This window comes from Colius striatus, chromosome 16, assembly GCF_028858725.1.
Source record: "Colius striatus isolate bColStr4 chromosome 16, bColStr4.1.hap1, whole genome shotgun sequence".
Taxonomy (NCBI): Eukaryota; Metazoa; Chordata; class Aves; order Coliiformes; family Coliidae; genus Colius; species Colius striatus.
The window spans coordinates 7,310,504-7,335,624 of NC_084774.1; the positions used below are offsets into that span (position 1 = coordinate 7,310,504).

The 25,121-nt window shown below is 57.6% G+C and overlaps 1 protein-coding gene and 1 long non-coding RNA gene across 2 annotated transcripts; both read left to right on the forward strand.

Annotated features, from left to right (window-relative positions):
- Positions 1-1,128, forward strand: LOC133626942 (uncharacterized). Its single transcript, XR_009819849.1, has 3 exons — positions 1-107; positions 581-733; positions 862-1,128. It is a non-coding gene; the product is annotated as an uncharacterized LOC133626942 (long non-coding RNA).
- Positions 1,129-17,868: 16,740 nt separating this feature from the next.
- Positions 17,869-23,629, forward strand: KCNS1 (potassium voltage-gated channel modifier subfamily S member 1). Its single transcript, XM_010202451.2, has 2 exons — positions 17,869-18,834; positions 23,174-23,629. The coding sequence occupies exons 1-2, from the start codon at positions 17,869-17,871 to the stop codon at positions 23,627-23,629; spliced, it is 1,422 nt and encodes a 473-aa protein (XP_010200753.2).
- The last annotated feature ends 1,492 nt before the right edge of the window (positions 23,630-25,121 follow it).

Here is a 25,121-nt window from a genome sequence, read left to right on the forward strand (position 1 = left end):
GTGGTCCCCTACTCACACTCACCCCTCTCAGGGACACGGCAGCATGAAGCCAGTGGCTGCTCTGCTTCTGCTGGGGCTGCTCATGCTCTGGACAGAGCTGCCAACAGGTATGAGGGATGTAGGGCTGGGAAGGAGGTGGGATGGCACAGGAGGGGATGTAGGGCTGGGAAGGAGGTAGGAGGGCACAGGAGGGGGATGTAGGGCTGGGAAGGAGGTGGGATGGCACAGGAGGGGGATGTAGGGCTGGGAAGGAGGTGGGATGGCACAGGAGGGGATGTAGGGGCTGGGAAGGACAGAGCCTGCAGGGTGGGAGGGCACAGGAGGGGATGTAGGGCTGGGAAGGAGGTGGGAGGGCACAGGAGGGGATGTAGGGGCTGGGAAGGAGGGAGCCTGCAGGGTGGGAGGGCACAGGAGGGGATGTAGGGGCTGGGAAGGAGGGAGCCTGCAGGGTGGGAGGGCACAGGAGGGGATGTAGGGCTGGGAAGGAGGGAGCCTGCAGGGTGGGAGGGCACAGGAGGGGGGTGTTTGCTGGGGAGCATCTCCCCAGAGCCCCTCAGGTAACCGCTCGATGCTGTGTCAGGCAGCGCCTGGTCCTGCCCTCCTGTCCAGATCACCTGTGCCATGCACAACCCTCCCAACCACTGCTACGCAGACTGGCAGTGCCCGCGCTTGCAGAGGTGCTGCCCGACCTTCTGCGGCAGAAGGTGCAGGCCGCGCGTGAGCCTGACCTACGGTAGGGCTGGGGGCACGAGCCGTGTCCTGCTGCCACTGCCAGCCCCTGCCAGGCTGGGGGGCAAACACACGGGCTGGGCTTGCTCTGAGCACCAGGCCAAACCTGACGCTGTCTCTCCCTTTGCCCAGCGTGAGCTGCTGCTCCCAGCCCAGAGCGAGTTCCTTCTCAGCAGCCTTGTGTGGTGCCGGCTTCCCTCAGCTCTGCTAAGGCCTGTCCTGCCCCAGGAGGATGGGCACAGCCATCAAGCCCGTGCTCAGAGACCACCTGGGCTCCAGGACCACTCTGCTGCCAGCTGCTGCAGTGTTTCATGCTGCCTCCTCGCCCTCTCCCTCTGCTCCCCCACTGCTGTTATAACAAATAAAAGAGCCTCTCCCAGGGATGCTCACAACTTGCAACTCTGTCCTCCACCTCCTCCTGCCTCCAGGCTCATCCTGGCACATGCCTTGCTGCTGTTTCACCCCAGCCCAGCTGCACACCCAGTGCTTAGGGGCTGGCTTGGGGGAGCAAATCCACCCAGAGGCATGTAAACCCAGGGAAGAGAGGGTGAGGGGAAGGGGCTGATGGGGAAGATGTTGAGACACTTTAGGGTATGCTCCTGTCAGGGGACTGACCCTGCCCAGGGCTGCACACCCCACTTAGGACATATCCAGAGGGGGTTACATAGACCTCAACCTCACATGATGCTGAGCCCCTTGCTGATCCTGAGCTGGTGAGGAAAACCCAGCTGAACTGCCTGGGCTGGAGCCAGGGCACAAAACCACTGCTCTAAGGGGATCTTGTGGGGTTTGTACAGCTGAGTACCAGGGCCAAAACCCCTGGAAATGCATCAGCAGGAGATGCATGTGCAGCCTGAGGGACCTGTCAGTGCATAACAGGGCATCACCCAGCCTGCACTGATGCAAACAGTGCCCACCAGCCCCTCCCCAACCTCAGCACCTGCAGCCACAGCTGATGCCAGCTTTGCATGTCCCACCAACAGTCTCAACAAGCAGACCCAGCCCAGACTGGGAGAGAAATCTGCTCTAGACAGAGCAGAGGGAAAATGAGGGAGTGCTGGATGGCAGGGGAGAGGGAGAATTCAGGTGGCTTCTGGAAGCAGGCACTTGGTCTCCCTCACCTTCAACCTGCAGCTCCCAGCTGGGCAGACCCCACAAGCAGCCCATTTCCCAGCCCCACACACCTCCCTGGCCTGAGGCAGACACTGGAAGGTCCCTGGCCCAGGCTGAGCAGAGCCTTTGCTGAGAAAGGTCCTTCCATGGTCACCCCCACAGAGGAAATGGAGGAGGGAGGTAAAGACTCAGAAATTCTTCAGTGCCTGAGAAGGAAGCCCTGTGGTGACAGACCACCTCTGCCATGCTCAGTCAAGGGAGGGCAGAGAGGAGAGCTCATGCAGTGCCAGGGGAGGCTGGAAATAGAGGTAGAGGCACAACAAGGGCTGGGAGCTCATCAGCTAAATGTAGTGTGAAGTCAGCTATTGCTCCTGGGAGGGAAATGGATCTCTGATTCCCTTACACCAGCCCACTCCTCTGAGCAGGAAGGGCCACACAAGCCATAAGGTAACAGGGCAGAGCCCCAGTGCTCTCCTGGCCACCCTGGCACCGCAGCAGCCGGGCTGGCATGGTGGCCCAGGGCAGAGAAGCCCAATTACACCTCCCGCCGGTCATTAGTCCCAGATCACAGCCCTCCCTCCTCCACCAGGACCAGCTATTAAGCAGGCATCTCATACAGCTGGCTAATTTGATAATGCTGCAATTATCTTGGTTTGTTAACAAGATTAAACTGCTAATTGGTTTGATTAAATACAGGGCTGCAGGCATGGGGTGCCTTTGGCTGGCAGTGGCCGTGCTCAGTGCACCAGCTCCTCTGCAGAGACAAGGACAAGGCAACAGCTCAGGAGGGTTTCACCCTCCCCAAAACTGCTGCTGAGGCCTCCAGGTCTCCATGTGATAGCTTGATGAGATTCCTTCTGGCCTGAGACAAAGCCAGCTTTGCCCATGTCACCATTGTCAACCGGGTGCTGGCCTGGACACACAGGAGTTGATGGCTTTGGGGCCAGAGGATGCCATGGGGACATCTGGTCTGCCTCAGTCCTTTCTGGGGGGAGCATGGCAAGTTCAAAATCCCTGAGCAATGCACCAGCTGTGTACATCCACCTGCAGCTGCAGCAACAAATCCTGTGCCCTCCACTGTCCAGGCACAGGTCCCTACCACCATGCAGAGCATCTCCAGCAACCCCCAGCTCACCGCTGCAGCTGTACTGGGGAGCTCCTTTCCCTGTGCCAGACTGCCCCATACCAGAGATGCAGCCAGCACCCTCCTGGGAGGAGCTGGGCACTGCACCAAAACACACAGAGGGCAGGATCACCCATTGTGGTAAGCTCCTGGCAGTGTGCTTTGACTGCAAAGCCTTTGGATCCAGATCTCTAGGGAGGAAGGGAATTCCCCTCAGGATCCTTGGCTACACACCAGAGAGACAGCAGAAAAAGCAGCAAGTCCTGGGCCAGAAAGGAGAGATTTCCACACTGGTTCTCCCCATGTCATCTGCTTCCCCAGGGCTAGAGCAGCCTGGAGATGAAGGGGTTTGTTTTGCCTGCCTGTTTGTTTACCACAGCTCAGGACTCAGTGCTGTGGGACCTTCTCCTGGGACAAACCCAGCAGGTCTGGTGTGGGAAGGTGGGCAAAGGCTGCACTCAAGGACCCAGCTTTGGGTTAAAAACAGCCATCATGGCATGTCACAGCAGCAGCATTACTGCAGAGCAGGGCAGCTCAGCTTCTTTGCCATGCAGCAAGGCTGGCTTACTCCATCTTCCCTCAAAACAAGGTGTTTTGGACCAAGCCCAAAGGAAACATCCAACACTCCCTGACATCCCAGGGGATGGGAACCAGAGCAGCTCCCCAGGAGCCATCAGCATCACAGAGGCAGCTGGGCACCACACAGAAACACCCCTTGGTCCACCCTGAGATGGAGACAGGGCAGAGGATGGAGAAGTAGGGTCTCACCCACAGCACACCTGAACATCTTCTTAATGTTTTCTTGGAGCCATTTCCCTGCATGTTTTCTTCTCTGGTTCAGGAGCCTGAGCAGTCGGGGTCTGAATGCAGAGCAGCTCAATGCTCAAGGGTGATGTGAGACCTTTTCAAGGGATGATTCAAAGCAGCCTTGCAAACCTTTGACAAGGGAGGGTTATCTAACTAGCATGGCCTGGGAGTGGGAAGCTGCAGTCCCAGCAGGATGCAGCAATCACATTGAATCCTTGGGCTGAGCAGATCCAGCTGGGCCATGCTGGGGTCGGGTGCTGCACACAGCCCTGGTCTCTGCAGAGAAGCAGCAGTATTTCAAGTGGGGAAAGGAGTCAATACTGTTCTGGTCCCCACCATAAAAGAAATATATAAACACCTCTGCAGAAAAATAAACCATCCTCACACTGCTGAAGGTGAGCAGATGTATGGATTCTGTGCTTTCTCTGTGGGATGATTTATACAAAGCCAGCTCCTCACCTGAACTGAGTCACCCTCCAGCTGCATGGGGAGGGCTGGCAGAGCCAGAGCTGCTTCACACCAGCTGATACCTTCCAGCATTTTCTCTCTGGAGACAGAGGGATGCCTTTTTCCTGCTCTGGAGGCTTGTGATGAGTATGCCTTGGCTTGCCTGGCCAGGATGCACCAGTAACCCTTCCCAGTGTCCTCTCCAAACACAGCAAGGGGCAAATGCACCACCCCAGCCCTCGCTGTGCTGGGAGGGCAGAAGAGAAGCCACATCCCAGGGCTATGGCTGCCCCTGGGAAGGCTTTGAGACATCCAGGGGCTTCCAGGGTCCCTTTTGCCTGGCACCCAGTCCCCTTTGTGGTGGGGAGCTCCAGAGCAGGGGTCTGGCACCCCATGGTGCCAGAGCAGCCCGCTGTGATTTCTCTCCTGCCTGAAGTGCTGCCAAGTCTTACAAACTGCTAGTGATGGAGCCCCTTCAGCCTGGCACAGAAACAGCTCTGTATGCCCCATGATGGTCAAGCTGAGCTGCTTGGCTCCATCCTCCTCTTCATCCCACCAGGAATCCTCCCCAGGCTGCTCTCTGCTGCAGCCACGCTCGGCTGCACACCCAGGAAGGCTGTCAGCTACTGGAAGGACTTCCCAGAGCCAGGGAACAAAAGAAAAGGAAAGGGAAGGGGAAAAAATGAGGCACTGGCAAGCACTTTGATGCTGGAGGAGATCCCTGCATGCCAGCAGTCCTTGTCCCCACCAGAAACACAGCAGAGGAGGCAGAAACCTCTTTGCACAGGAGCTCAGGAGGAGGCTGGGCAGCTGAGCAGGCAGAGCTGCCAGACTCCCTCTCTGTGCCCACTCTGCAGCCCTGGCTCTCAGCTCCAAGGCTAAAGCCACAGCCCCTGGGACAGGCTGATGGCTGCACTCAGCCAAGCACCTGGGACGTTAAACAACAGCTCTGGCAAAGGCTAGCAAAGCACTTAAAGACTCCCACGGAGCAGTCTGCAGAGAGGAAAGCACAGCAAGAAGCAAAGCATTTCCCACGAGTGCCTGCCCTGCCTCTGCTCACACCCTGACCTGCAGCAATCCCAGATCCTGCCCCACTCGCTCTGAGCAAGGCCAGGGTCACGAACTCACCATCACCCCCAAACCCACCGGCACTGGGGTACCTGCACAGCCCTTCTCACATGGGGCTACCCACCTGCAGAGAGACTCAACTGGAACCACCATCTCCCCGTGGCAAAGTGCTTTGGAAGTGGCGGGTGGGCTATTTATGCTAGGGGCAGCCCAGAAGAGCTCCTGCCACTCCGTTCCAGCTGCGGGGGGAGGGAAGCCCCTCCCCAGCTCCTTCCCATCCCGGCACCGGCTCCCGTGAGCAGCGGCAGCATCGCCCGGGGGAATTCCTCCCTCTTCAGCCCTGCCTGTGCCAAGGCACACACAGATGCTCCTTTCCCCGACAACGATGTAGGTTAATCACATGCAATGCGATTGCAAGACACGGGGAACCGCAAAAGCTCTGTCAATATTTAGCTTTTACACATTTGGCTAATTAGAGAGCAACCTGTGATTCCCTCGGCAGGAGGCAGGGCTGCTTCACCCCTCTCCCTCCTTCCCCCTCTGCCTCTGCCCGGCTTCACATGGCACAAACGTCAGCTCATTATTTCGGGAGTGTGCTGGTCGCAAACGGTCTGGCCCAAAATGCTATTCCCAGGCACTGGATGTCAGAAATCATTGTCCTAAATAAAGCTTCATGAATGATTCATGAAGCCGAGTTTCACATTAATCAGGGAGAGCTGGGTGAAAGCAGCACAGAGCAAAGGGAGAGCTCGGGAGCTTCAAGGCACAAATCAGAGAAACACCCTGGTCCCAACACGATGGGAGCCCGAAAACAGGCAGTGGGCTGTTGCCCAAATACCTTTCTGCTTCAAGAGCTGCTCTGACTGGATCAGGCTAATGAGCCCAGGGCAGACTGCTCTGAGCATCCTCAGAGATGCACCATTGCTTTGCACATCAGCCCCGCTCTCCAGCACGGGGCTGGGGCAGTGCTTGGGACTCACGTGCTGCCTCCTTGGCTCTGTGCACTGTGGCCACTATAAACAGAGCAATGTTTGTGTGAAATGTTGTTGGGAGGCTCTGTCCTGGCAAGCAGAGCTTCTGCCTGGATGCCACATTGCATCCCAGCACGGGCTGTCCACCAAGGGAAACTTTCTTGGGATGCAAATGTATCTCTCACTGCTCCGCTTTGGAAAGAAGGTAGATGAGTCCTTTCTCAGTACCTAAATCTCCCTAGAAAGGCAAGCCCTGAACACTAAATCAATGAAAGAGGGAGGTGTGCCCTCACCATGGCAGTGTTGGTGGGAGGAGGTGATGAAGTGTGGGATCCTGTGTGCATTTTGCAGGAGCGAGTTGCTGAGCCTCTCCCAGCCAGGCAGGCTGAGCCAGCGAGCTCTCATCCTTGGGACTGCCCCTGCATCCCTGGCTCCTGCTATAAAAAACCCCTCCAAAGTACAAAAATATAGTGACAGGCAGAGAGGCAAATGGTACAGCTGGGAAAAATCCATAGCTGGCATTGCAAAATCATAGAATCACAGAGTCACTTTGGTTGGAAAAGACCCTGAAGATTGAGTCCCAGCCCTCCCCTCACCCTGCCCAGCCCACCACTAACCCACAGCCCTCAGCACCTCAGCTCCACGGCTTTGCAATAGCTGCAGGGATGGGCACTCCCCCAGCTCCCTGGGCAGCCTGGCACAGGGGCTGACAACTCTCCTCCTCAGCTCCAAAGCAAACCTCCCCTTGAGCTCATTTCCTCTTGTCTTGTCATTCATTACTTGAGATAAGAGACCAACCCTCACCTCTCTATAACCTCCTTGTCAGGTAGTTGCAGAGAGTGCTCCTGTCTCCCCTCAGCCTCCTCTTCTCCAGGCTCAACACCCCCATTCCCTCAGCCCCTCCCCAGCACCCTTGTGCTCCAGCCCCTTCCCCAGCTCTGGCCACGCTGCAGCCCCTCAGTGTCCCTGTGGCAGTGAGTGAGGGGACCAACACTGACCACAGCCCTGGAGCTGTAGCCTCCCCAGGGCTCAGCACAGGGGACAATCCCTGCCCTGGTCTCTGACATGAAGACTGCAGTGATGCTCCATGCAGCAGCAGAGGAATCTCTGTCAGAAGGTTGAGGAGCTGTCAGGCACCCCTGCTCCCTCCACCCCAACTCTGCAGCCTTCCTGGGGCCAGCAGGGTCACCAGCCTGTAGGCACAGGATGGCTGATGGGCAGGGGGGAGCAGTGAGTGGGTCCTGTGCCAACCAGGACCCTCAGAACCACCCTGCAGCTGGGTCACATTGCCAGTGCTGCAGCTCCAGCAGCACCAAGTCCTCCTTGAACAGAGTTGTTGTCCTACCCATGCAGGAATGATGTCTGCAGGAGGGAGAAGCAAACATGGGTTGGAGGAAGCCAGCAACTTCCCCAACAGCCTTCAGAGCCTCAAGAGCTGAAGACTCTCTGCCACAGGAACTCCTGCAGAGAGCCTGAAATACATCATCCTTGCATTGAGCCTCTTCCCTGCAGCCTGTACCCCATTCACCTCCAGCTGGAACTGCTTCTGCCCTCACACCCTCACCAGCACAGAGGCAGCTGGAGGCAGAGCTGCAGTGGGAGCTGGGTACTCAGACCACTGGGGCACTTGCACCTGTAAAGTAACAGTTATGACAATTCATCAGCAATTTAGAGTTTTGGCCTGAAGTTTCTAGCTGTGTCATCACCGGGCAGGGGCTGGAGGGGCCCAAATGCAGAGCCCCAGGGCAAGTTTGCTGCCCTGCTCCTGTCCATGCCAGCCATGCTGCCATGCTTGCTCTGGGATGAGGGTGTCTGCAGGGTCTTCCTCCCCCTTTATTGCATGGAGAGGCTGATTTCCAACTCATCTCCTCCTATCATCACTAAATACCAGTTTATAAGGCAGCTCTGTGTCTGAGGCAGCACAGGGGCAGGGGAGGGACCTCTCTGCTCCATCGTACCCAGAGGGGCTCCAGGGCCACCCCACACTCCCTCTGTGGCTGTGGTCATGGCTATGGCTGTGCACAGCTATCAAAAGCAAAGTGCAGGGCAAGTGTCTGCACTGCCCAGGCCTGTGGAGAGCCAAAGGCTCAGCTGCACTCTTGGTTACTCACAGGATTTGACCTGCAATATAGTAAGATGTAATTACAGTGAAATTTGTGCTTCCTTCTGCCCCTGCTTCTCTCCTGGAAGAGAATGCAAGCAGTGAGCCTGTGCTGCCCCTGCAAGCTTGGCTATGATGATTAGTTGCTGTGGCTTTGTCTGTATTAGTAAAGGAAATGTGCCTGGACACCAAAGCCAGGTGACAGGGAACAGACCGAGCCCTCACCATTAACCTCTTCTCCAACACCAGGCTGCTTGTGCCTGTGCCAGCATCCCAGCCCTGCTGGCAACAGCCTGGAGAGGGCTCCTGGCCCATGGGGAGCCCTGGCCCAAGGTGCTCCAGCAGGTTGACCATGAGTTTGGGAATGGCTCTCGGTTTTGTTCACTTCGATTTTGGGGCTGTGTTCTGGACATTGGAGGGAGTGAAACAACCTGGGGCAGAGACAGCAGAGGGAGGGGATGCAGCACATGGGAGAGAGACTGCAAGCTGCTGTGAGACAGAGGCAATGTGTGTCCTAAGCCCTCCAGACAGTAAATCATTATGCTGAAGTGCCTGACCTTGCACTGCAGCATCTCCCTGCTCCCTCTCCAGAGGTTCCCCATCTACATAAAAAATAGCCACTGCTCTGTTACGACTCTCCACATTTTCTCATGTTTCTGCTTACAGCTTGGGAGACCAACCACAAGCCACAGTCTCCAGCAAGTTCAGTGAATGTTCATTAATCTTTGCTGGCTTGGGCACCCAAGGGGCTCAGTAAAACTCTAAGCCAGAAAAGTTTCAGGCAGTCAGAGCCGTGGGCTGGCACCAGGCAATACACCAAGAGCCTGTCCTGTGCCTGCTGCAGACAGATGGCAACGTGGTCACCTTACTGCAGGGGCTGGATGAAGGGCTACTGAATCTGAAGCAGGTGGTTAAGTAATTTCCAGCATGGAGCAGGTGGATATCCCCCTGTCAGCAGTGCTTACAGACACCCCGTGGCTCTGGGAGGAAAGTGGGGGCTGTAAGGATGAGACCCCCAGAGCTGGTGGTCCCCCCTCCTCCTGCTCTGAGGATGCTGCTGTCAGGGCTCAGCTTTGCCTCCCTACCAGCTGGCTCCAGGGAGAGGCAAGGCAAGTTGATGGGAAGAAGCCCAAACCCCTCCAGCTTGGGCCAGAGCTTGTGGGAGGGAAAGGGGGAACAGACACAGCAGCAAGTGCAGAAACCACCAGGAAAAAAGGAGTACTAAGGAAAGCCCAAACACTTTTGCCACTGAGAAATGCATGAGCAAGCTTTAAATCTGCCCTAATTTAGCTCCTTCCCTCTGGAAGTGAATCTGTGAGTCGCTTTGTGTTGGTGGCCCCGGTGTTACTCACATCCCTGGATCCCCCCGCTCTGTGCCCCCTGCAGCAGGTACCCAGCACCTCCAGCCTTTCACAGCACGTGTCCAGGGAGCTGAAAACCACTGGAAGATGCTGCTGTTAATTAAAGGGGCTCAGCAACACGCTCTATTTATATGTATTTTCCCTTATTTCTTAATGTATTGCTACATCAGCTATTAAAAAAACCAAGCAGAGAGAAGAAAGGGAGGGAAGGAGCTGCCACAAGCTGAGCGCCCTGCGGGATGACTCACTGCAGCACTCAAATGGCTGCTGGCTCCACGCTCACCCTGCCTCTGCCATTTGCTTCCAGCCTGTGGAACACACCAAGGCAAGAGCTTTCACCCCCCATCCTCACATGGGGGATGGGCTGTGTGGGTATGGACGTGGTCCCCTCAGGGCTTCTGTGGGAGGAGAGCTGCCTTCAGCTGCCTTCCCCATGAGAGGAAGATGGGGGGAGACATGAAAGGAAGGGATGGTGAGGCGTTTCCAGCTGACCTCATTTTCTGCCTGCTCCAGTCTCCACATCACTGCCAGTTAGTTGAGGAGTGGTGAGGTGTGGGGCTGCGCCCTCTCAGCCTGGCTCTGCCCACCGAGGGCCCTTGCACCTCAATTTGCTGGGAAAGAGCCTTAAAACGGGAGTCTCCCCCTCTTGCCATGGTTTGCCACTCTCTGTGCGAGATCAGGCCAACAAGCTCTGCTTGGCTGATGGGAATCAGGCCTTTTGCTTCTCAGTTTGTGCAGCAAAGGGAAAATTCACTTCAAGCACCGTTGATGCCGCAGCCAAGTCCCCTCTGAAGGTTGCTGTGATGCCAGCACAAGCCTAATGGGGCATCTGCAGCCTGGAAGGAGAATTTTGCTCTCCTGCAGCCGCTTTGAGCTGCAGCAGGGGACATGGAAGTGTCTTCTCCTTTGTGGCACCTCTTCCCAGGGTGATCCCTTCAGCCTGGAGCATTACAGGCAGAGCCCTGGCAGCTCCCTGCCTCGTTTCCCACTCATGCTTCAGCTGCTCTGCATGGCCCAGGAAACATTTAGCAAACCTCCCAGAGAGAGTTTTTGGGGGGACAGGGCTTGTGTCTACCCTGTAGCAGTGCACAAGTGAGGCCCTGGTGCAGAGACAAAGTGCTGGCTGGAGTGGGTGCCCTTGCAGCAGGAGGCACAGCTCCTTCCCTGAAAAATGGCTGGCTGAGAGATATTTTCAGAAAGGAAAAGAAAATTCACCCTGATCACCATATGTCAGTGCCAGGCAGAGAAACCCCCACGCAGGAGCCAGCCCTCCTGCCACCCCGTGGGCTGCACCCCCGGGGGCTGAGCGAGCTGGGCTTGCATGTGCCTGGAGCAAAGCTGGGCATGTGTATCTGGCAGCTTTCAGGGATGCTCAGCCATCCCTAATTGCCATACAAAGAGATGCTTTTCGCTTCATATCACACAACAGAGGAATTTCCCTCAGCTTTTTTTTCTCCTCGTGTTATTTGTTTTGCTTTTCTGAGGCCTCCCTCAAAGTCATCCCTTCCCCCTCCCTCTGCTGCCTCCTTCCCATGTCACCGAGCACACGGCACACACAGTCTGACACATCACACACATGGAAACGCGCCGATGGCCCCGCAGCGGCGAGCGGTGCCTGGCGCGGGGCCGGCGCTGGCAGCGCCCGGGGCTGCGGGAGGCGGGCGTGCGGGCAGGGCGAAGGATGCTCCTCACCAAGCGCAGCTCACAGCCAACCGTGTGCAAGCCCGGGCGAGGATGAGCACCCAGAGGCTGCGGCCCCTCGGGCCGGGATCAGCAGCCGACGGAGGGTGGTGCGGAGCCGTGCTCTCCGTGTGACACAGCTGCTCTGCGCTGGCTGCCGGGGCTACGAGCCACTGCTCCGCGGCCACGCAGCCCCGGGCAGCACCCCGGCGAGGTCTCCCATCCTCTCTTTCCTGTCTCCGCTCCAGCAGCTGACTTCTGGGGGAGTTGATGTGCTCGCAGCGGTCTCCAGGCCGCGTGGGGATGGCCCTGGGAGGCAGCGGCAAGTCGCTGACCTGAAACCCGGCATGTGCCATGCCCGGGACTTGCTGCCTTTGACGAGCGAGCCAGGAGGGCTCTGCCCTGGGGTTCTGCCCCAGTGCCCCACTCAGCCCTCATGCCAAGCAGGAAGATGGAGCTGGATCGCATGGAGGGTGACGGTGAGGGCAGAGGGGCATCGTCTGCCCGGCCCAGGGTGACACCACTGCCGGGACCCTGCTCGGGCTGAACGCCGCAGCCCGGGACACGCTGAGCTCCGGAGCACGGGGGCTCAGCCCTCAAGGGCGCCGCTTTCCATCTCTGCACAGAGCTGGGGTAAGCCAGGCCCCGCTGCGGCCCGTAGCCCCACCGCGGCTCCCTCAGCCCCCCGCAGGCTCTCCCGGCCGCAGGTGAGTGCACCCGGGCAGCCGTTCCCACGCCCGGCACAGGGCTCCCGTGCTGCTGCCCCGCACGGCCCCCGCAGCGCTGCTCTTCGGCCAGACTCGGGTCTCCCGTCTTGCGGTCCCGGTGGGCTTCCCCGGGGAACGGGGTGGGCGGTGGGCTCCCCCCCTCCCCGGGCATCCCCGGGCATCCCCGGCGTCCCCTCCCCGGGGCACCCGCGGAGACCGCGCCGCTGCCGCCCCACCGTGCCGCCGAGGCGGCCGCGGCAGAGGCAGCCGGGGACCGGCCTCGCCTGCTCGCTCCCGCCCCGCGGCTCCGGAGGGCGGCACCCCGGGAGGGGCGGCGGGCGGGACCCCCCCGGCCCCGCGGGGGCTCCGCGGCTCCGCGCCGGGCGCGCACGCTGCGGCGGGGGCGGCGCCGAGGCAGGTGAGCGGCGGCGCGGGGCCGGGCTCCGGCAGCCGGGGCGCGGCGGGGAGCGGCGGCATCGGCATCCCGGGGTACTGCGGGTACCGGCACCCCGGGGAGCCTGAGCGTCCCGGGGTGCGGCAGGGACCGGCGTAGCGGAGAGCCGGAGCTCCGGCATCCCGGGGTGCTGCGGCTGCTGGCATCCCGTGGAGCCAGGTCATCGGCGTCCCGGGGTGCGGCGGGGACAGACAGCGCGGGGAGCCGGGGCATCGGCACCTCGGGGTGCGGCGGGGACCGGCACCGGGGAGGGTCGTCTCGGGGTTTGGCGAGAGCCGTGAGGTCGGCAACCGAGGGAACAGGAGCGACCGGGGGAACCGGCATCCTGGGAACTCGGGGTACCGGCATCCCTGGGCGTTGCAGGGATCAGCACTCTGGGGCGCGGCAGGCACCCGGGGCACCGGCATCCCGGGCTGAGAGAGCAACCGGAGCTGCGGCGTGCGGGGGTGAGCGCGATGGGGCGCCGGCATCCCGGGGTGCGCAGGGAGCCGCCGTGCCAGCACCCACATCTCGGGCTGCTGCTGGCAGCCGGGGCACAGGGATACCCCTCCTCTCCCTGTGCAGACGGGTCCCGAAGCCTTCTCCCCACGGGGACTGTGTCTTCTCCTTCCCAGGGCGCAGGGCAAGGCGCGGGGGTCTCCTCTGGAGAGCCGCACACCCACTGTGTGGCACCTGGGAGCCAAGGCTGGCCCAGGGCAGGGCATCATCTGCAGCAGGCGCCGGGCTGCCGAGCCATTGATAGGCACCCACTCCTGCATGCCAAAGGGAGAGAGGGTCTCCCCCACCATCTGCAGCCCTGGCCCTGGGCATTTTGGTGGCCTCTCAGTGTATATCAGCAACATGGGAGCAGCGAGCAGTGGGAAACCTCCTTCCATGTTCCCACCTGCCCACCTGGCAACCTTCCTCCACAGCCAAAGAACCTCTCCCCCCACCAAAAGACACTCTTGCCCCTCCAAAGAACCCCCCCCCCCCACCTCCAAAGGAACACCTTGGTCCTGAGCATCTTCAGGACAATGGGTACAGAGATGCTCAGTGATGGGGCTGGAGCTCTGTAGGGGCACTTTTGGCATCTGCCCAGCTCTGCCTCAGCGTGCCTGATAGGGACACCATCCCACAGGAGCTGGGGGTCAGCCAGACTCAATTCCCCCCTCAGTTACCCGGTGGGGGACCCCTGGCCCTACCCTGGCCCCGTGGGCATCCCATGCAGGACTCCTCCAGCAGTTGGCAGCCACCAGCTCTACACACCTGGGACATGCAGGGTTGAAAGCCCGGGCTGGGCTCCATACAAAGGCAAAGGGTTTCCTCCTCCTCTCTGCATTTCTAATGGCTCCTTTGAGACAAGCCACACAACTCCCCACTGGGAAGCCTCCACGAGCTTTAAGTACAGGGCTTTTTATTAGGACTGTTTATCCAAACCCATTGCACCTGGTTGGAAAAGCCCCTCTGTGCAGTACTCCCTGCACTTGCTGCATCCTCACTTGAATGTCTATTAGCATCTTCCTTCCCACTCCCTTGGCTCCCCTCTGCCAGTTGGAATAAATAAACATAACTTCCATTGGAAAGCCTTTAAGAAAAAAATACGTTGTCAAGGGAAACTCTTCCAGCATTTCTTACAGATATGCTTGATCTGCCTTTATATTTTTTACTGTCATCAATGCATGTATCAGAGGGGTTTTTTTTCTCCACAAGATACATATTCATTGGAATGCCCAACACCCAGCTCACACTGGGCTTGTGTAATTCTGATGGTTGTCTCCTTAAAATAGCTTACAATATAGTTCAACACTTACCGGAGACAGGCTGCCTTCATCTATTCTCTTTCCCAATCATTTGTGGAAACCTCACTTTAACTGCAGGACAATGTTGCAAATTCACATTATTCCAGACAGACACATTTGTATCCTCTGTCTATTGTGGATTAAACTAAAAAAACCCCACCCAACCTTCTCAAAGTGAGCTTCTGCCTCCCAGCACATACCCCTGCAGATGCCAGGCGGGCGCATGCTTTGATGATCTGACAGGGGAGATTATGCCAGGTCTTACTTCCCTAAGTCCACCCCACTTTTGTTCTAAAGCTGAGCTTAGCTAGTCGTGAAATGAGTAGGCAAAGGAGTTCTAAAACTATTAATTGCTGCTTTAGATTCCTGGATGAAAGCTGGATGTGAGCAGAAATAAGTTGCTCCATTCGGAAGTGAACATCGGGAAAGAGCATCTCAGTTCACAATCCTTCTCCTGGTGCAGGAGGGAGGGATTTCCCTGAGGTACAAAGGCTTGCAAAGTCCTCACACCCACTTTTGGTTTTGAGCTGAGTGAGCAGTGGGAGCCAGCTCCCTCCTGGCCCTCAGGATCTGACTCATCTCGCCCCGAGCTGCGGCTCCCTGTGTACTGGGGATGGTCCTGCTGAGCTGGAGCAAGGGCTTCAGGCTTGTCCTGACATCCCAGTACAGTCCCCAGTAGCCACCTGGGCTGCACCATGCCCCTGCCCAGCTCCCAAACCACCTTGCCTTTAATTTTGGTGACATTTGGCCTGGTCTCCCAGAGCAGCTGCTGTAGGGTAAAGGTGAGGAGAGGGGCTGAGGAGGGGTGTGGGTTAAGCTGGATCCCACAGACCCACCCCCAAGGCCCCTTTGTGTGTGTTTGTAGCCTGAATACATGAGCATACTTCTGGAAGGAACCTGGATTAGTCATCACCACCCCACAGATGGGCTGTGTGATGTCTTCCCAGGAAAAGCTAATCTGTCATAGAAATTCCAGTTTGTCCCTGAACAAACTGGGTGTTTACACCCCTTTTTCTCCCTTGCTTTTATCTTAAGCATTAAAAAAGTTGATCCTTTTTTCCCTCCTCTTTGAAAAGCAAGACAATGAATCCATCAAGCTCTGAGTCTCATCACAAGCCAGTTGCCTCCTCCAGACATGGTGTAATGGGAAGTGCTGCCTTTCTGGTGCAAAGCCTGTGTCTTTAAAGAGCCCTGGCTGAGAGATGCAGTGGAGTTAGCAGATGTCTTTGCCAGGTTATTTCACACAAATCTGGCACTTGCTGCACCCACAGTCCTGCTCAGCTTAAAAACATACCCCTGGGGTTTATTTCTACCCATTACTCCACTACCCACCCCTCTCTGTCTCTGCTCTGAGCTCCAGATTTAGATGTGAAAATGTCTCCCAGGTCCCTCCCCTTCCGACAAACCTTTTACTCTGCGTTTCTCAGACTGGAAAACAGAGATGTGTGACCCTGTGAGATGTGTGGTGAGCAGCACAGGGCTGGGGTGCATTGGGGTCTGCAGGGGAACTGGGATTCCCCTGGGCTGGGGGAGGATCCCCCTTAGTGTCACTGACATGGCCATGACCTTCGTGGCTGCTGTCGGACCGCTCTGTCCTGTGTGGGGTCTGGTGGCACCTTGGCAGCACCGTGAGGGCTGCTGCTGCCTTTTCCCTCTGCTCCTGTCTGTCCCTTCATCACCTGAAAGTTTGAAAACTTCAGTAGGTGACACAAGGCAGAGAAGGTGAGGGACTTTTCACTAAGCTGCTGGTGACTAAAGCCAGGGAGGGAAGCCTTTGGGGTTGGTGATGTGTCTGCAGGTCACAAATGCCTCAGCAAAAGCCTCAGTGGCTGCAGGAGTTGGAGCTGCCCATGTCCTCGGGCCATTTTAGGGTGTAAAGTCTTAGTGTGAAGTGATGACTCTTCTTGGGAGGACAAGAACTCTGTTGTCCAGCTATTCAGGCATAAATTGACTGCCTCATCTTGGGAAGGAATTGGCTTGGATCAGCACAGGGGTGCCCATGACAGGTATCCAGGCTTAGAGGGACAGCATCAGCTCCTTGGGGGCTGCATCTGTGCAGCATCATAGGGTTTTGTGTCTGGGTGGTGGGGCACTGAGAACATCTCCCCTGTGAGGTGCACATAAGGATATGGGGTGTGAAAAGAGCTCTGAAAAGCTGACTGCTTAGATTGCTAAGGCTTGAGTAGGAAAAACATATTTCTACACCCAGGCACTTCAGGGTATTTTGGCAAATTTGAGGCTCCTTCTGTGTGTGACACCATGTTGGTACCAGCAGCGAGCCAGACGTGAGCAGAGCTCAGGAGCAAGTCACACCTAATAGTGGGGTATTGCCAAAGTGGCTGATGTGTGAGGTAAAATGTAATTCCTCAACTGAGAGAGCAAATGCAGAGTCTCTCCTGAAGACAGCCAGTGCCAGGAGCAGGAGGGCTGCAGGGTACAGGGCTGCTCCCTGCCTCCCCAGGGGCTTTGATGAAAAAGGTGGGTGCAGAAGCCTGATGTCAAGGAAGATCACAAACCTTTTTATTTGTACTTTTATCCCAAGGTCTGGTCAAGATGAGTGAATGCATTTAAGGGTGAGGGAATGCTTCTCTTCATCAGATGCTTTAACTGCCGCTTGTTAGAAAATGGAATTTCTGCTGGACACACAAGCCCAGCTCCCTGAAACATTTCAAACCCTGAGACACAACAGAAATCAAAACTTTGGGGTTTGTTTCCCTGCCAACACACAGGTTTTTCATTCAGTCTCACCAATGATTCTGAATCATGTTTTTGTTATGTTTCAACTCCATAAAGATAATGTTAATATTTTACATGACAGAACACACAAGAGGAAACAAAGCAGGCAGATGAATTGTTTTGACACTTCTTCCACTGAAATTCTCCCTAAACCTGACACCCTCTGTGAAAATACTTTGATTTTGGCAAAACTGCCTTTGCTGCTGGGAAGATTGCACCATCTAAGGACTTTTGGACCAGGTCTCATTAGTAACGTAGGTAGTGGGGCTGCAAAGCTCTCTGGCAGAATCACTGTGATTTGATGAGAGCTGTTTTTTTCCAGGGGGGAGTCTCTTTGAGGGATAAATTGTCTCTTCAGTGATTAATTATGTGTTTAAACAAGGAAAGCCCCATGGATGAGGTGCTGGAGGTGCAGTAAACTGCCTTCCTCAGGCCATTAGCGTTCTGCAAAGGGAGAAACGTTGAGGTAAAAAAGGCAAGGAAAAGTTTCACCTGGAAAAAGTCATTGGCTTGTTTTTCAGTCACCCAAAGCTGTTTCTCTCCCTTCCTCTCTCCCTGATCCTCACTTTGAAAATGCGAACATCCCTCCTCACTCCTCAGGGTGCTCCTCTCCTCTCCTCTCCTCTCCTCTCCTCTCCTCTCCTCTCCTCTCCTCTCCTCTCCTCTCCTCTCCTCTCCTCTCCTCTCCTCTCCTCTCCTCTCCTCGGAGCACCTGGGTCCGGGGGAACCCCGTGTCTCCTCCAGCCCTGCTGTGTCTCACCCTCAGGTGGAACCAGCTCCCGCTCTGCTGATCATGGTCAACAAGACCTTAACCTACTGGGGTCCCAGTTTTGAGGAGGACGTTATCAACATCAACGTGGGGGGTCTGAGAAGGCGGCTCAGCTCCAGCGCCCTCTCCAAGTTCCCCGACACCCGCCTGGGCCGCCTGCTCTCCTGCGACTCGGAGGAGTCCATCCTGCAGCTCTGCGATGACTACGACGTGAGTGCCAGGGAGTTCTACTTCGACAGAAACCCCGGCTTCTTCCTCTACGTGCTCCACTTCTACCAGACGGGGAAGCTGCATGTCATGGAGGAGCTGTGCGTCTTCTCCTTCTGCCAGGAGATCGAGTACTGGGGCATCAACGAGTTCTTCCTGGATTCCTGCTGCAGCAACCGCTACCACGAGCGCAAGCTGGAGAGCAGACACCACAACTGGGACGAGGAGAGCGAGGTGAGCAGCGTGGACACGTCCCCTGATGAGATCTCCGACATCAACCACGAGCTGCTGCGCTACAGCACGCTGCGCTGCGGCAACCTGCGCAAGCGCCTCTGGCTCACCATGGAGAACCCCGGCTACTCCATCCCCAGCAAACTCTTCAGCTTCGTGTCCATCAGTGTGGTGCTGGTGTCCATAGCCACCATGTGCATCCACAGCATGCCCGAGTACCAGGAGGTGGATGAGAACGGCAACGTGCTCGATGAACCCGTCCTGCACCAGCTGGAGTATTTCTGCATCTCCTGGTTCACCTTCGAAGTGTCTTCCCGCCTCCTGCTCTCCCCCAGCCCCAGGAAGTTCTTCAAGCACCCGCTGAACCTGATTGACATTGTCTCGGTGTTGCCCTTCTACTTCACCCTCTTGGTGGACGTGACCATGGGCAGTGACTCGGAGCTGGGCAACCTGGGCAAGGTCGTGCAGGTGTTTCGGCTCATGAGGATATTCCGGGTGCTGAAGCTGGCTCGGCACTCCACTGGACTGAGGTCTCTGGGGGCCACCTTGAAGGTAAATTGGCTCTCTATCCTCTTCTCTGCTCCTAGGCTCTGGGTAAGAAGGAGACATCTGGCACAGCCGGGGAGTGTGGCCATTCCAGTGCCCAGGGAGCTGCCAGCTCTGGGTGCTGTCTGGCAGCTTGCTCTGGGTGGTGGGCTGGGGGTGGTTAGTTTGTGTGTCTGTTGAAGCATCAAGTGTGAGGAGGATGGGATGAGTCCTCTTTGTACACACAGAGCAAACAAATCCACACCACTGCTTGCAGACTTTGGCTTCATGCAGAACTGGTGCTTCCAGGGGCTCCCCACCACGGTGTGCAAGCCCTGCTCCACGGTGCTGGCATGGACTCAGCCCTGTGTGGGTGGATGGTGATGTCCCACCAGAAGTAGGTCAGTGGTAGCCAGGCTGAGCAGGGACCAGGCTAGCCAGTGTAAGCTGGGTGTGCCAGCACGTGTGTGGATTGGAGCTGCTCCTGTCCCCAGTTTAGCAGAAACGAGGATCTCTTCAGGGCATGCTGTCAGTGTCCAGCCCTTGCAGTCTGCCCATATAGAGAGACATAGAGATCCTGGTCCAGCTGAGCTGGTGTCTGGATGCTCCAGGGTGTGCTGCGGTTGGGACTGGCACATGGTTAGCCATGGGTGATGCAGAGCAGCAGTGGGAAAGCAAAGGGTTAGCTGCAGGGCCTGGGAGGAAGAGCTGGATGAGGAGATGTTGAGCCAGCAAAGGGCCAGGGCCCAGCCACGCAGGTTTGGTGAGAGCCAGTCCACATCCTCCATGGAATGCCCCAAGGCTGCATCTCCCCAGATCCCCTCTGCAGCTCCCCCAGCCTCCTCTGGAGACAGAGTGAGAAGAGCAGCTGTGACAGGAGTCACAGCAAGAAGGTGTCCTGAGATGCTGAGCAGCCTGGTACTGCAGCCCAGGCCCCATTGCTGCAGCTCGGCTGTGCAGCAGGGACTGGCCACGGTGCCCTGGGCAGCTCTCTGTTCCCCCAGCCTTCTGCACCCCTTCCTCCTCCACTCCCATCATGCTGAGGGCTACATATCCAAGTCTGGGAGGATGAAACTGTCCCCTCACCTTCTGCACACACAGAAATGGCAGCCTGATGCAGAGGCCAGTTAAACTCAGCCTTTAGTTATCTCTGATTCTTGGCAGTCATGTCAAGAGGAATCCAAAAGCTGATCCTTGAGTGTGCCAGAATGCAGAGGGACACGTGCTCCTGATGCCCCTCCACGGCAGGGCTCATGCTGGACACAGGGAGGAGGTCAGCAGGGCAAACATCTCTCCTTGTGGGACTGCCTCTGGTCCCCATGTTCAAAGCAGAAGCCTGTTTTTTCAAACACTGCTCATACAAAGACCCCTCTGCTTCTTTCCCCTTCAAACTCACAGCATGCCAAATGAATGGCCAGGGGAAGAAATCTTCATAACAGCTTGAAATGTGACCAAAGGGACACTCCTCCCACTGCCAGGGGCCAGAGTGGTGGCTCTTGGTGCTGCTCCCACTGAAGGGCCATTGCAGGGATGAAGCTGGCACAGCCTGTTTCTTGCTGCTGCAGCCATGGTAGGGGCAGCATGGCATGTGCTGGCATATCAGGAGTTGACTGCCAGGGTTGGATCCCCTCCCTTGGGTGAGCCACGGAGAGAAGCAACCCTTGAGTGTGGCTGAGGATGGGCAGCAGGAAAAGTCTTCTGCCAGCTTCTGCTGTGAAGGAGGACCAGCCCAGCACTAATCCTGCAAAGCCCACAGCCCATAAGTGAAGATTCCTCCAAAGCTGCTGAACACAGAGTTGAGGGAGGATTGTTTGAAATGAAGGTGCCTGAAGTCCTACTGGCATCACACTTACTTCTGACCACTCACCTTGAGAAAGCAATTAGCAAGTGACAGACCCGTGTAATTGTACCCGTGGGAAGGGCTTCCCGCACCCTTCCCGTGCTCCATTTCAGCGTGAACAACGCCTTGCAGTAGAGCAGGGGTTGATGGGCTCATCTGCATGTTATTAAGCAGCAGAGGAGAGGCGGGGAGCCGGCAGCATCCTGGCTCCAGCCTCAGCTGAGCCGCTGATTCAGCCAGAAAGTGCCGCTGCCGGGGACTCCGGAGCCGCTGTGAGTGGGGACGAGCGAAGAGACAAACCTGACACAGCAGCTTGGCAGCGTGATTTACTGGGCACATGAATTACAACATCTTGTTAATCATAATTTACTTCCTATTGGAAGAACATAAAGCAGCAGCAGAGGAGTAAAGGCTGTTAACAGCCAGGAAGTGGGAGCGATGGCTCTGGCAGCCGAGTAATTGCTCCCCTGCCACTGAAGTGCTAGCAGAGGGATTTCTGCCATTTGTGCATCATCAGCTCTGAACGATCTTCATGTTGCTTGGGGTCTGATCCAGGGTCTATTTAATTTGAGGAGAGGCTTCTGCTCTCTCTCCCCGTCCTGCACGACATCCATCACCGTCATTGCAGCTTCCAGGCGTGGGTTTGGTGCCTGGCCCTCACTGGCAGTCAATAGGTGTTAGGCACCAAGTGATTTCAGCATCTGCAGGGATCTACAGGAGTTGCTGGCTGTCCCCTTAGGGACCTAAACACACAAATAAGTTGGAGGAGCTGGAGCTGCACGTCCCCAGGCAGCAGATACATCACCCTGCTGTTGCTACTGCAGGCCAGCTCCATACCCCACCCTGGATACCCCACCCTGGTCAGGCCCAAACCTTCTTCTAGCTCCTTTGTCTTCTGCTGTGCTGGTGAAAAGATGTTCATTCAGCCAGGGAAGGAGCCCATGGCTGTCCCAGGGACAGGGCAGGAACCCAACCAGACCTTTTCTCACCCTGCATCGCCTGCCCCAAGGCTGACAGCTTGCCAGGGCTGCAGCCCACACCACCCAGGGCTAAAACTGCATCCCCACCTGAGCCCCAGCTAAGCCTGCATCCCACCTGCACCTCTGTGGCTGCCTGCCCCTGGAGCAACAAGAAAACTACATGTTTTGAGGATAAATGGCTGCAAAGAGGTAGCAGCCAGGGCCTGAGGATGAGCTGGGAGATCCCTGGAGCCTCTCCTGCCCAGCACGCCCTGGCCCTGCTTGTAAATGAAAGCAGTAGGAGCTGTAGCTGCCTGACTTTCTCCTCGCCTTCCCCTTCCAACACATCCCAGGGCCATCACTGATACTCTTTAAAAATGTATAAGGTTATTTGGCTCTGCTGCTCCCCAGCTGGGACATGCAGACATGCTGTTAAGCTCCAGCCACGAGCAGGTCTTTATGGCCAAGCGAAACATTCTTGAAACTCGGTGGCTCTGAGCTGTTTGTCCTTCTCAGGGAGCTCCCCCAGAGCTGCTCTGGGGCATTTGCAGCCACAGGCGATGGTGGAGGAGGAGATTATTTCCCCTCGGTATTACTGGCATTAGCTGAGCAGCTTTTGCCAGCAATCTAAGCAAAGTCTTCTCTCTCCCTGCCACAGCTCCACCTCCTTTATGTCTTGTCTTGACCGTGGAAGCTGTTTTCTCACGTCTGCTGTTTGCTTTGCTCAAATATTGTTTGATTTAGTCACTCTGAGGTCTCCAGTAAAACATTCTCTGCCTGTTAGGAGACTGGAGGGAAAAAACCCAACACAATCAGAGCTCTGCTTGCCTTTGCCCAAAAGATGAGGTGCAAGCTGGCAGAGCACTGGGCAGAAACATCCAAGAGATTTGCTTGTGACAAAGAGAAAGGGAGTGGGGTGGCTGTGCCGTTGGGATAGCAGTGACTGTGATGCTGGTGGGCGAGAGGCCCGGCCCTGCCAGAGACAGGGCCCTGTGGTGTGTCCTGGCTGCCTGGCTCTGAGGGCTGGCTGTGCCAGGATCTGAGGGCTGGCTGTTCTGGGCTCTGAGGGCTGGCTGTGCCAAGCTCTGAGGGCAGCCTGGCACTGGGGCTGACAACCCTCTCAGGGAAAAAGTTCTGCCTCCGCTCCAATCTCAACGTCCCCTGGGGCAACTTGAGGCCCTTTCCTCTTGTCCTGTCATTCATTGCTTGGGAGCAGAAACCAATCCTCAACTCTCTATAACCTGTCAGGGAGTGTCAGAGTGCTCCTGTCTGCCCTCAGCCTCCTCTTCTCCAGGCTCAGCACCCCCATTCCCTCAGCACCTGCCCAGCACCCTTGTGCTCCAGCCCCTTCCCCAGCTCTGTGCCCGGCTCTGGCCACGCTGCAGCCCCTCAGTGTCCCTGTGGCAGTGAGTGAGGGGCCCAGCACTGACACAGCCCTGGAGCTGCAGCCTCCCCCACGAGGTGCAGGGGCCTGTGGGCAGGGCCGTGTCTGTGCTGTGGGCTCCTGGTGTTGTGGCTGTGGTGGCTGCAGTGACCCCCCCTGACCATGCTCTGCTTTGCCTTCCAGCACAGCTACCGGGAGGTGGGGATCCTGCTGCTCTACCTGGCTGTGGGGGTCTCCGTCTTCTCCGGCGTGGCCTACACTGCTGAGAAGGAGGAAGACGTCGGCTTTGACACCATCCCGGCGTGCTGGTGGTGGGGCACGGTCAGCATGACCACCGTGGGCTACGGCGACGTGGTGCCGGTCACCGTGGCAGGCAAGCTGGCCGCCTCGGGCTGCATCCTGGGGGGCATCCTGGTGGTGGCACTGCCCATCACCATCATCTTCAACAAGTTCTCCCACTTCTACCGCAAGCAGAAGGCGCTGGAGGCGGCTGTGAGGAACAGCGGCAAGAAAGGCCTCGGGGACGCGGAGAGCGCGTCCAGCCGCGAGCCGGACTCGGAGGCCGTGAGCGAGGCCTCCCCGGGCGGGGGCAGCCCCGACCGCCGCGGTCTGACCCCCAGCGCCCACCCCACAGCCTGAGCCCCCCACGCCACGGCCCTGGGGCACGAGGCCACGGCCGGCTGACCGTGGGCACGGCACAGAGCCGGGCACGGCCCGGCCCGCACCCTGCCCGGCACCAACCCCCCGGGGAGGGACGGGAGGGCTCGGAGGAGACGCCCGGCGGGTGCCGGCTGCTTCCAGCCCCCAGGACGTGTCTCGGCCTTCAGCCCTGCTCCTCCAGGCTGCAAACGGAGGCTGCGGTGCTGGACGTGCCCCTGCCAGAAAGGGAGGGATGAAAACGCAAGCAGAGCTGTCCCCTGATCAGGCACTGCCCCAGCTGCCTGAGGGGGGATTTTCCTCTGCCCTGATGTTGTCCAGGGTGAGGTTAAATAGCTTGAGGGTGAGGTGGTCCCTGACCAGGCTGGCTGCCCTTGCAGGGTTCTGTGCCAGGTTGGCATCAGCTCCAGCCCTAACCTTGTCCTACTCCCAGCTGCAAACAGCCTCAGCTGCCCCGCTGGCCGTGGGGGGAAAGGAGGTTGGCAGTGGGTCTGTATGAGAGGAGAGGTGGTGTCCAGCTCAGGGTGAGCCCCACTGTCCCCAGGCCCTGCAGTGGGATCGACTGGATCTCACGTTCCTTCCACTGCAATTGGGGTGTAACTGTTCTGCACTGGCACTGCTGGGAGCCCCAGGGAGCTGGGGCTGTGCTGGGAGCACTATCCATGATGGGAGGACACCAGCCTGGGATGACCAGGTAACAGAGACACTGTCCTCTGAGGCAGGAGCAGCTGGAGGGGATCAAGCCAAACCGAGGGATCAGCCCCAGTGGGGCTCTGGCCCCTAAACCCTTTGCTCTGTGGGGCTCCATTTGTTTCAGAGGAGCAGCTGCCCTCTGTGCCTGCTGGCACCCAGCCCCCAGAGCAGAGGTCCCTGCAAGGGGCTGCCAGGGAGCAGACATGGGGGGATACTCCTGAGAGAAGGAGCTGCCTCAGCCATTGCTGCATGCTCGTTATTCCCACTACAGAAAGAGCTGCCAGGGAACCCAGGGGCTGCAGCAGCCTGTGATAAGAGGTGATGACCAAATCCAGCTGGGCTCAGCTTGTGCCCTGGTCCCCCTCACCATGACCCCCAGGCTGGCTCCATCTGCTGCCTCATCCCTCCCTGCCTTGGCGCCAGGCCAGGGCAGGCCAGAGTCACACAGCCCTGGGTATCACTGACCCCGCAGGAGCTGAGCCTCTGGGTGCCAATGCACTCACCCTCCCTCCCACAGAGAGGGAGCTCCCCGTGCCCACAGACAGCCTGGGCAGGGAGACCTTGCACTGCTGCTCATCACCACAGCCTCTGAGCACCTCACAGCTGAGCAGGGGGTCCCCTTCCCAGATCCCCCACCTGGCTGAGCCCCTTCAGGGCTGCCCCCAGCACAGCATTCATTCCCTGTGGGGTTTTTCCTTGACTCCTGGTTCTATGTTTGGAAATCGTGCATCTCCTCTGTGCACACAGGAGTACACCCAGCAACACCTGCCCCAGCAGCAGA

Excerpts from the sequence above, each read along its gene's own strand:
- KCNS1 (XM_010202451.2), top strand. The coding sequence starts at position 17,869 with ATGGTCAACAAGACCTTAACCTACTGGGGTCCCAGTTTTGAGGAGGAC. Across the intron at positions 18,835-23,173 it reads CTCTGGGGGCCACCTTGAAG|CACAGCTACCGGGAGGTGGG; the intron begins GTAAATTGGCTC and ends TTTGCCTTCCAG.